General features: G+C 38.6%; 1 protein-coding gene and 1 long non-coding RNA gene across 2 annotated transcripts; both read left to right on the forward strand.

Annotated features, from left to right (window-relative positions):
* The first annotated feature begins 4,518 nt into the window (after nucleotides 1–4,518).
* Nucleotides 4,519–6,967, forward strand: LOC308078076. The gene is made up of 3 exons (XR_013932492.1): nucleotides 4,519–4,590; nucleotides 5,344–5,758; nucleotides 5,963–6,967. It is a non-coding gene; the product is annotated as an uncharacterized lncRNA (long non-coding RNA).
* A 14-nt stretch (nucleotides 6,968–6,981) lies between these two features.
* Nucleotides 6,982–10,835, forward strand: LOC308078075 (uncharacterized protein). Its single transcript, XM_080419136.1, has 7 exons — nucleotides 6,982–7,600; nucleotides 8,702–8,965; nucleotides 9,105–9,356; nucleotides 9,475–9,671; nucleotides 9,706–9,723; nucleotides 10,252–10,424; nucleotides 10,613–10,835. Exons 1-6 carry the CDS (start codon nucleotides 7,083–7,085, stop codon nucleotides 10,263–10,265), a joined length of 1,263 nt encoding a protein of 420 aa, XP_080275262.1. The 5' UTR covers nucleotides 6,982–7,082; the 3' UTR covers nucleotides 10,266–10,424; nucleotides 10,613–10,835.
* Nucleotides 10,836–11,612: the final 777 nt, after the last annotated feature.

Genomic DNA, 11,612 nt, shown 5'->3' on the forward strand with positions numbered 1-11,612 from the left:
GAAAATCTACGAGCTCACTACGTGTTGCGTTGTCCCCGATCTACAAGCTTGTGAGCTTGCAGATTGGCTATTTTCAAAAGATTTTGACTCTAACTGCTCCTGTTACTGTCATCCTGTTTAGAATTAAACAAAACGTACTGCGCAGAGCTTTAACTGTCATCCTCTATGCTGTTTAGAATTAATTACACAAAACGTACTGAGTAGAGCTTTAACTGTCATCCTCTATGCTGTTTAGAATTAATTACACAAAACGTACTGAGTAGAGCTTTAACTGCCATCCTCTGATGTTTAGAATGGAACAGAGTGGAGCTTTAATTGCTTCTATTAGTCATCCTCTATGAAATGGGTCTTCAACAGAAAGTGTGGAACCCCATAGGGGGTCCTCAGAGTCCCCAGCGACATTGGGAATATTGGTAAATTCATTATTATTTCAATATTATCTCACCAATGAGATAATGCATAACTATATTTGATCATATGGTTCACTCTCTCCACTGCTGTTAACTCCCCACCTACAGTTGAAGAAATCTGTCCTAAATCTAATCTAACAACAACAGCCTTCTCTTATTGGGGTCTCTGGCAAAAAATATATATTTTCAAATGGGGGTCCATGGCCTAAAATGTATCAATTTAGGGGTCCTTGACATGAAAAAGCTGTTGTCTTATACAACAATTGACTTCTGATCCAGCAATCTTTATCAGCAGAGTTGTGTGTTATTTGCTATAACATTATGTTTAGGTCACCTAGACATGGTCACATGGTAGATGTAAAAATACAGAGCAGAATTAATGAACTGTTCTTCAAAACATGACATGGCCATTTTAATGCTCCAACAACAGGCTAAATGTAAGTAGTTACAGACAGCATAGCTACTTGAGCAGAGGTGGTAGTGTACACTCCTGCCCAGCAGAGGGCAACCTGGGACTACAGAAGGTGAGCATAGATCAATTATAGTATAATTATTGCTATTTCAACTATCACCTCTATGCCTCTATGTTAATGCAACAACAATTTAGATGTGTATCAACCTATGGTATCAACGCTCAGATACTTACAGGTAACGATCCTAAATAAAATGAAAGCATTGCAAAAATTACCTGATAACATTCATGTAGCAGATCTTTAGGCCAATGTTTTTATAACAATAACACAGGTAACCAGAACACAAGCCTAAGGAAAAAATACATGTATATATATGTATATATATGTATGTTTACTGTTGCTAGGTCATAATATTTTGGTGTATGTATGTATTTTCTAACACTAAGTGGTTATTAGATGCACAGGTACAGTGAGGGCAGACTTATACAAATATATTGGTAATTAACCACTTAACCCTGTTTCAAATATAGTGAAAATAGCCGATCGATGCTACTTTCAAAATCTTTGAACTTTCTGACGGTTTCAGATTTTTGTTTTTTACATTGCCTTTGAAGTGTTCTAAATGTCAGTACAGCAATGCATTGATATTAAAAAGAAAATGTACTTCTTAATTTGTACTTTTGAATACAGAGTATTGACTTGAGTACTTGTTGTACTTTCAGAGGGCATACCTCAATTGTGAGGTATTTTTACTTTACCTGAGTATTTTACACTTTGGCTATTCGAAAATCTACGAGCTCACTACGTGTTGCGTTGTCCCCGATCTACAAGCTTGTGAGCTTGCAGATTGGCTATTTTCAAAAGATTTTGACTCTAACTGCTCCTGTTACTGTCATCCTGTTTAGAATTAAACAAAACGTACTGCGCAGAGCTTTAACTGTCATCCTCTATGCTGTTTAGAATTAATTACACAAAACGTACTGAGTAGAGCTTTAACTGTCATCCTCTATGCTGTTTAGAATTAATTACACAAAACGTACTGAGTAGAGCTTTAACTGCCATCCTCTGATGTTTAGAATGGAACAGAGTGGAGCTTTAATTGCTTCTATTAGTCATCCTCTATGAAATGGGTCTTCAACAGAAAGTGTGGAACCCCATAGGGGGTCCTCAGAGTCCCCAGCGACATTGGGAATATTGGTAAATTCATTATTATTTCAATATTATCTCACCAATGAGATAATGCATAACTATATTTGATCATATGGTTCACTCTCTCCACTGCTGTTAACTCCCCACCTACAGTTGAAGAAATCTGTCCTAAATCTAATCTAACAACAACAGCCTTCTCTTATTGGGGTCTCTGGCAAAAAATATATATTTTCAAATGGGGGTCCATGGCCTAAAATGTATCAATTTAGGGGTCCTTGACATGAAAAAGCTGTTGTCTTATACAACAATTGACTTCTGATCCAGCAATCTTTATCAGCAGAGTTGTGTGTTATTTGCTATAACATTATGTTTAGGTCACCTAGACATGGTCACATGGTAGATGTAAAAATACAGAGCAGAATTAATGAACTGTTCTTCAAAACATGACATGGCCATTTTAATGCTCCAACAACAGGCTAAATGTAAGTAGTTACAGACAGCATAGCTACTTGAGCAGAGGTGGTAGTGTACACTCCTGCCCAGCAGAGGGCAACCTGGGACTACAGAAGGTGAGCATAGATCAATTATAGTATAATTATTGCTATTTCAACTATCACCTCTATGCCTCTATGTTAATGCAACAACAATTTAGATGTGTATCAACCTATGGTATCAACGCTCAGATACTTACAGGTAACGATCCTAAATAAAATGAAAGCATTGCAAAAATTACCTGATAACATTCATGTAGCAGATCTTTAGGCCAATGTTTTTATAACAATAACACAGGTAACCAGAACACAAGCCTAAGGAAAAAATACATGTATATATATGTATATATATGTATGTTTACTGTTGCTAGGTCATAATATTTTGGTGTATGTATGTATTTTCTAACACTAAGTGGTTATTAGATGCACAGGTACAGTGAGGGCAGACTTACAGTAGAGAAACAACTTAGCTATTGAATTTGGAATGGAATAAACCTGGTATGTTCAACTCTTTGTATAACTCAGCTACTTCAATAAATAAACAAAACTGCAAATAACAACTGCAAAATGTAATGTGGTTTTGGGTCTGTGTATATTACTGCACCCTGTGTAGCCTACTGGCAACTGGAAAATGGAAGTTGGAAAAATGCCATTACAAGATTAAGTTGACACACCTGCCAAGCCAATATTTACTATCGTACATATTTCTAACAGCTCACCATAAAAAGGCTGTCTCCAACATTGGCAGTGCAGAGTCAATAACCTGCACATATTCAACATATATATTTATAGGCTACACCAAGGATTTCGAAGGTTTTAGGTAATACTATGGCATACTTACTCATATCCTTGTGATGCTAGACAAATCAAACCTATTTATAGAAATTATGTTTTAGGCCTTGAAACACCTGTCTATGAAACACCTGTTTAGTCTCGGTATCAACCTAGTCGGCTTAACAATTTTTCATTTAACAAAACAATATAGTGATCCATTCAGAATAAGGGACTAGCATAATTCTGCGGTTTGACACAGTATACATAAACTATGTTGAGAACTAAATATTCTAATGTTGATTTCACAATTATTACTGGCCACAATTAAGCACTTAAAGGGGTATTTAACTTTTTTCATTTATTTTAAATATTTCTTTTTGGAAAATGAAAAAGAAAATACAATAAAAATATTAAATAAAATAAATGAAAAAAGTAATTGAAAAAACACGGCCCCCTCGCGTATTAGGAGGGTAGGGTGAGTCACCAGAACCAAGGACGGGTGTTTTTGATGAATCTAACATGTATAAAATGTAGTTTGAAGCTATAATGGGTTTGTATAGGAAGGGGGCGTGTCTGATAAAATGTATATCAAATATCTAAATACTGAATCAAGCAACTTAAAAACGGTCTGGGGGGCTCACAAAAGCCTGAGTAGACGATAAAATGATCCAAAGTTTTTTTGAAAGTGAAATATCCCTTTAAGCCCCATTCAAAAAATAGCAACAAATAGCACACTGTGAGCTTGTAGATCAGTAGGAGAAGGAGTGCAATTAAGGAGTTTATGGTTTCCTTTTTGAAAATGTAGACTGTCTGATATGTTTGAAATTGATGTCAATTTAACAATTTGATTAAACATGTGTTAACCACATTGTCCCTGATTTGGGAATGTTTGTCCAAATCTGTAGGAAAAAAGTTAATTAAATAATAGTGAAACCAGCAGATCTACATCTAGAAGCTCACAATGCACTGCATTGAGCTAGTAGACACTATTTGTCTTACAAAGAAGTAAAATGCCACCCTGTTTTAAATATTTTGCCCAAAATAGGACTGCCAGGTTAAAAGTGTTTAAAGTTTTATGTTGTGATAATTGATATTCCAAAAATAGTCTCCTCATTGACTTAAATTAAACAGTGAAATAGTTCTGAAAGTTATCATAACAATGTCTATGGCTAGGAGTGGGCACAATGCGTTCAGGCGCAAGTTCAGGCAAAAGTCAGTTAATAAGTAAACCAGTTAACACGGAAATACCCTTGTGTCTACACAAGGATTGCCAAGTCTATTTTTTACAGTCGCTCATAAGGACTGAATGCATTTGCTGCGGAAAGCTGAGGAGCTGATACGGAAATTAAATTGGTAGGGAACGCAAAAAACTAATTAATGGTTAACCTCAGCTAGGTCTTAGATCTCTCTATTAATGCTCTTAACTTATGCATAGCCTACATTGCATGTACTTAAGAACAGTATTATGGTAGCACATAGCCTATTAGTTTAGTGACTTTTTGTTCTAGTTGACAAATGTTTAGATTATCCTCAGGTTAATATAATCTTTTGTCCTATTGTGTGTATGGTATTTGGCCAGAAAAGGCATAGTTAGAACTTGATCAATGCCCTGCCACACTGCTACACATAAATCCTGTGTAGGGAGTGTCTACTGCTGTGTGCTGAATACAGGGAGCAGAAACGTAGGGTAGCCTACTGTACACTTCAGAGACGGACAGTCAAGGTTTAACGTGTTTATTGTCACATACAATACAATCCTCAGAGTCTGCTTTCGGCAATTAGATCGGTGTCTTTAGGAATGATAGGCTATTATATTTCCACAAAGGCTTGTCATTTAACATTTTAATTGAAATACTTACAATACAGAGGCTATCAGGCTATCATACAGTTGTAACCGTATATTTTCAATAATTTTACATTACATTAACACTTAATACAAATGCCAATCTACATTGCCATTTTTCTATCCTATGGACCTCGGGTTAGTATAGAACGAGCAACCCCCCCCCCCCATCCATTGAGTTCAATGGACAGGTGGCGCCATCTTGTGAGGTTTTCAGCTATTACTTTCAATGGTACTTTCAATGATGTTCTCTTTCTACATAGGCTACATTTTTTAGAATAAAGTGACATGGCGTGTACAAGTCAGTCTGCTGTGGACTACATCAAAAACACCAGAACCCACCTGGTGAGGGGATTACAACATCTTTCAGTTATTGTGGAGAATCTGTATCAGCGAAGAGTGTTCACTGAGGAGGAGGTCAGTGAAATACAGACAGAGGTTGATGACTTTGATAAAACAAGAGCAATACTGGACCGGGTCACAAATAAAGGGGAGAAAGCCTGCTATGAATTACTGAGGGTCATTGATATATTAGGCAGAGGACCTTAAAGAGACCACGCCCTGTATCTGAAAAAGCAGGCTTCACCTCCACTCAGAAGAGCACTTTCGACCTACACCATTGGATCAGCTGCTTTTCTTTCAAAGATGATGGGGAAATGGAGATAAACTATTCTCAAGGTAGTATACTGTATGTAGAGGACAAATTGACAAATACAGTATTGGGACACTTATGTCGATTACATTTTGCAATTTCAACAGAATTGTGATTGTTAAAATATGAACCCATACATGTATGTAATATGTTAAACAATACTGTCCATAGGAATTTCAGTCAGTTTACAGATGATTAATCTACTGTACTTGCTATTATTTTCATTTTAGGTACAAGACCATGCCACAGATACCAGGCAAAGTTAAAAGCAAAAGCTCTTAAGCTATCAGAAGCTGTGTGGAAACAGAGCAACAGCTTTTTAGGCCTACCAAAGGATATGTATTCAGATCTGTCTTACACGCCACTGGTATTAGACACACATGAAAATGCACCAAATCAAATAATAACATTCAAGAACAAAAAATGCAAGAAACCCCGCCCTAAAAAAATGAAGACCTACATTCCTGTGGATAAACAAGAAATATCTGTAGATGACTTACTCAAAACACATGAGAACAACGTTCTCCTGGTTGGTAAGCCTGGAATTGGAAAGACAACCACTGCATGTCAAATTCTGAAAATATGGGGAGGAAGAAACGACAATACCCTTGACTACATGTTCTACTTTGATATGAGAGAAAGGTCCTGCATCACAAATCACATGAGTTTGGAGGATCTTCTCTTCAATACATTTAGTGAACCCGATGAAGGAAAAGAAGAGGTCTTAGCGGACATAAAGACGAATTCTAAAAATGTTACCATAATTCTTGATGGACTCACCGATCTCTCTTCCCCGGTGATAAAGAGACTTGTGGAAAGGGATCTGCTTCCCGATGCAAAGATTGTGATCACATGCAGACCAGAGGTTGAATCAGAAGACTTCCTATCAGACTGGGCTTCTCTCAGAGTGGAGGTGAAAGGCTTTAGCACAAAGTCCATCAGAGAGTACTTTGCTAAGATGTTGAACACTGAGCAGTTGAGCACCGTTTTGAGCAACCTGGAGTTGTTCAGTCTTTGCCATGTCCCAGTATATGCATTGATGGTGGTTTCCTGCTTTTCATTTACAAATGCTATGGCTCCTCAAGAACCGTGTACTGTAACTGAAATATGCATCCACATTCTTCGTGGTTGCATTCAAAAGAACAGTGGCAAGGCAATAACAAAAAAATCTCTAGACAGCTATGTCAGAGACCACCGTGAAGAAATATTTGCTTTGGCAATGGCTGCTTTTCAGGCAACTCGGGACTGCCTTGTGGAGAAAGCTGTGTTCATTCAGCCTTCCTCAACACACTTGATGTTCAAGTTCGACCTACAGTATGGAAACCATACTGTGCATTTCTCCACTACACCATGCAGGAGTTTTTTGCAGGGTTGTGGTTTTTGAAGAATCCTGACAAAAGAACTGAACTTTGGCAACAGTGCAGCACTGAACAGATGAAGCACATGAAACATGTGATCCCTTTCGTGTGTGGTTTATGTAGTGAGAAGAATCTTGACATGTTGAAATGTCTGGCTCCAGATCAGCAGGTGAAGGACATATCTAAGACTTTCATCAGAGACGTGGTAGCCAACTTTCTCTTCTCTCCACTGAACCAAGATCATGGTGACACTGATAACAGCAACATACTGTTCTTATGTCAATGCTTGTACGAATATCAGTCCACTGAGGCCTGTCTTCACTTTCTGGACAAAGTGGATTATTGCCTTGGTTTGAGGGAAGAGTATCTTGATCCTCACCATTGTTGTGCTGTGTCTTATGTAATCAGTCAGTCCCAAGAGAGCAAACTAAAACTAAAACTTGGGAACATGGTATCAGAACCAGGACTGCGATTAATACTTGGCTGCCTGAAAAACGTCCAATTGTATGGGTAAGCATGAATTTAGATTTTCACTTTGATATTGCATTAGATGATTATTTATTTTACTCCAGTGGGATTCAGATGGTAAGCTTTTAAGTATACCAATAGACATGGACATTCACACAGCGGCCATATTGCTATCAAGTTAATGAAATGCCACCCCGTTGCCACGGCAAGTGGCATGTAAAATTCCAAAATGGCCGCCGTGTGAATATGGTCTATTGGTACAGAAGCCCAGCGTTTACAATGAAGCAACAAAGATGGACCTACTGTAATGTACTGTAGCTAGACAAACTAAACACATATTTTAGTTTCTGCTGCTGCTGAAACAAAAATAGTTTTTTTCAGAAGTGTTCTGGCAACTACAGTCTGGTCCATAGTAGACCTCTGCAGAGAGAAAGGTCTCTGCCCTCATAGAATGCTTGAAACTTGAAAGCAGCAGAGGTGACAGGCTTGTCGGAATTAGAATCAACTTTATTGTCACATCACAGGTTTACAGGTGTAAACTAGAAAATGTGCTCCTCGGAGCACAGGTCTCCGCCAGTACTGTTCCTGATTAATCCTGTCTTACCTATTTATATTACATATTGTCACGTGTCACTTGACCAATGTTAGCTTGGCTGATGGAAGCTCCATGACACACCTATTTATAGGTTTTTATTTCGTCATGCGTCTCGCTAGCCAATCAAAAGCATTGGTGACAACATATTGTCACGTGTCACGCGAAGCTTGACCAATGTTAGCTTGGCTGAGACGGGGGGACACACGGAAGGACAAGAACGAAAACATACTCTCCACCTCTGGCGGAGACAAAAAGTGTGTGAAATTAGTTTTTGTAGACGCTCCATCATTTCATTTTTGTATTGCATTTTATATTTTTTTCAGAAAGGGAGAAAGTGTCCTTAGTAAAAACATCTCACAACTCAGATTAATCTGCTTCATTTGACATTTGTCTATATGAAAGGCAGAGATTTTTTTTTTTAAGTATTATGAGACTAATAATATGTTTTATGATTGCTCAATTTTGCAATGACTCCTTCGTCTAAAATCTGATGGACACTGTCCAGTGTTACAATATTGCTGATCTATCATTTCCCTCTCATGTTTCAGATGTGATCCAGGATTCTTCCAGCACGTGTGTGAATCCATCACTGTTAGATCCAGAGAGGAGGTGGAACAGCTGGTCTCTCTCCTCCGTCTCCTTGATTTCACCCTGGTGCTGACAGGGAAGTTAATGACCAACACCTGCAAGTCTGTGGGGAAAGTGCTGCAAGTCTGTGGCTCTATGGTGGATCTGGTCCTGACACCCAGCAAGATCTCTCTCAAAGGAGTTTCACTTCTTTTTAGACCTGTAGCAAAAATCCAAAGGCTACGGTATGTTTTAGATTCTGTAAAGATATTCACTACTGTTCCTATAACCAAAATGTTATCTTGGCTGAATCATTTGATGTAGCTAGTTAGGATTAGGAGTGTTCATAACTAAAAGCTTTACTTTCTTTTCTGTTAATTTTAGATTGTCTGACAGAATGGTATTGCTACTTTTTCGATCAGTAAGAACAGGAGGTTTGCCCCGTCCAGTGGCTGTTAAGGAGCTTTCCCTTCTAAATACCACACCACTATCAGAGAGACTATTGTCCAGGGTTGTTAGTAATGTGGCATCCCTGCTGAGACACTGGTCAGTCACATGTTTGGATATGACCAGGTCCAACATCCATTCAGACCTCCTCCTTCCACTGTTGAGTCACCATGATCAACTGACAATCAAGTAAGTCAGTTTATTTTGTTGAGCCATAAAACCTGTTAGTGATGAAAAGCCTTTACCTACTTTCATTCCAAACATGTTTATTAATGTGTCTACATACCCTGATCCATAATTTCATTAGATTGGGTCCCGAGGTTCTGCTGGAGCTTGCTGGTGTTGTGATCACAGCTCAGGATGAGGACTTGACAAAGTCTATCCTGCAGAAGGTTGGTGGGGATATGACTTACTGCTCTCTGCGACACTGGGGCTATCTTCTCTATTTGCTACAGCAGTCATCAGCCCTAATGATGATTCGGGACTTGAGGAAGAACAGGATATCAGAGACATGCACAGGTCTTTTACCCTTTCTGGACAGAGCTTTCTCTAAAAGGTGAGTATAAATGATCACTGAATGGAAACACCTTTCTAATGTAGTGTAGACTAGATGTGTGGACAATACAAAATAATGGCTAGTACATCTTACTGTTAGTGTTACTGTAATTGAAACTCTATAATACTGGGCCTCATTTAACAATACCTTCCTACATTTTTGTGTTGTGCTGTGTTAAGAAAGGTTCTAAGAAAAGTCTTTGTCAGATTCATGATGTGTCCTTAAACTACGGAATAGTTTGCACCTGTGTCCTTATAATGATGAATCAATTGAATAAAATGTCAGTTTATCCTAATTAGCATAGCCACAACAATCCCCATAAAAGGGCATGAGGGGTGAGGGCTGTGTGCAAACATAAATTACATAGGCATTTAGTTGAAAGAATTAAGTCAAGAATGCCTAAACAAAAGTATCAGTACAGTAGTTCGGAAGTGAAGGTATTTATGCAGGAAGTGAGCAGCAATGTGTGTGTGTGTGTGTGTGTGTGTGTGTGTGTGTGTGTGTGTGTGTGTGTGTTTCCAAACACAGAAGAGAGACGCTGAACACTGGAGGACAAGCTGTCCCAGATACATCTGAGTTGAACCAGCGCAAAGGGGCCATTTTTGGAGAGACAGCAGTCTCTGGTGTGCCATCAGCTGAGCCTTTGGACACAGACCTGGACACTGTGTCAGAGGTTTCATCTCCTATCTTAGTATCAGAAGGTAAGCTGGTTCTTCAGAATTAATACAATTTGGTACATTTAATCTAAAAGCTATAGCTAAAAAATATGGAAAATATGACACATTGCCTAGTTTGTTTTCAAAATGTAAACATTTGCTTTTGCTGTATAGACTAAACATTGCATAATTGAAACCTTTGCAATTGTTTGATTTTTATCATTTATTTACAGATGAACTCCCGCTGAGGCAGCCATCCTCTGAGGCAGAACCTGGCACCTCACAACCAGTACCTTCTTGCAGCACCTCTATGTGTGCACCCAGGGCCTGTTCAACTGTCCCATGTCAGATCTCAGATGCGATCCTTGACAACCAAGAGAGAATTATCCAAAAGATTTCACAGAAATTCAAAATGCTTTCACAGAAATTCAAAATGCTTTCACAGACCTTCCAAACAGAGTGCCCAAGTGAATTCACAGAGAGTCCAAACACTTTCACTGTTAGCCCAAATGCTTTCACAGAAAACCCAAACGCTTTCCCTGTCAACCCAAATGCTTTCACAGCGAACAGCCCCAAGTCATATAGTGGAAATACATTCACGGAGAGCCCAAACGCGTTCACGGAGAGCCGAAACGCTTTCACTGATAGCCGAAACGCTTTCACTGATGGCCTAAATACTAACCAGTGTTGAGGACTCTTGAAACTAAACAAATAAAGATAGACTGAAACCAGTAAAATGTTTGTGATGCATTTCTTTCTTGAGATTAATTGCAAGCTATAAATAATCACATTGTAAAGGAACATAATTTTGAAGCAATTTCATTTACAAGCAAGCAATTAATTGCTATCAAATTTGGAAAAGTTTGTTGTCCCGTCTCTGGAAAACAATTACAATATGCCCAAGAATAGAAAATGCAAAAACTATTGTGTATTTGAGGTAGTCCATGGGCTCTGTAATGTTTTTTTCAAGATTCAAACATTTCTCAGCTGTTCACGCACCACCTTTGGTTATGTAAAGCAGCTTGCCGGCTTGTGTTCATACACATCCAGCCTCCTTTTAAGATGCCAATGCTGCACTCAATGGCAGAGCAAGTCCATGCATGCTGCTGATTGAAGGACACCTCCTGGTCAATCTGAGGGTTGGTGAGTGTTGACATTAACCAGGGGTCCAGGGCATATCCTCAATCTCCAAACAAAACAATTAATTATAGGAATAGATGGCCACTGTTGCTG

The sequence above is a fragment of the Gymnoscopelus braueri genome (assembly GCF_963280865.1).
Source record: "Gymnoscopelus braueri genome assembly, chromosome: 22".
Classification (NCBI taxonomy): Eukaryota; Metazoa; Chordata; class Actinopteri; order Myctophiformes; family Myctophidae; genus Gymnoscopelus; species Gymnoscopelus braueri.

Bases quoted from the DNA above. Each gene is read 5' to 3' on its own strand.
- LOC308078075 (XM_080419136.1), top strand. From the start codon at position 7,083: ATGCAGGAGTTTTTTGCAGGGTTGTGGTTTTTGAAGAATCCTGACAAA. The intron at 8,966-9,104 runs GTATGTTTTAGA...TGTTAATTTTAG, and splicing joins GCAAAAATCCAAAGGCTACG to ATTGTCTGACAGAATGGTAT. The intron at 9,357-9,474 runs GTAAGTCAGTTT...TAATTTCATTAG, and splicing joins CATGATCAACTGACAATCAA to ATTGGGTCCCGAGGTTCTGC.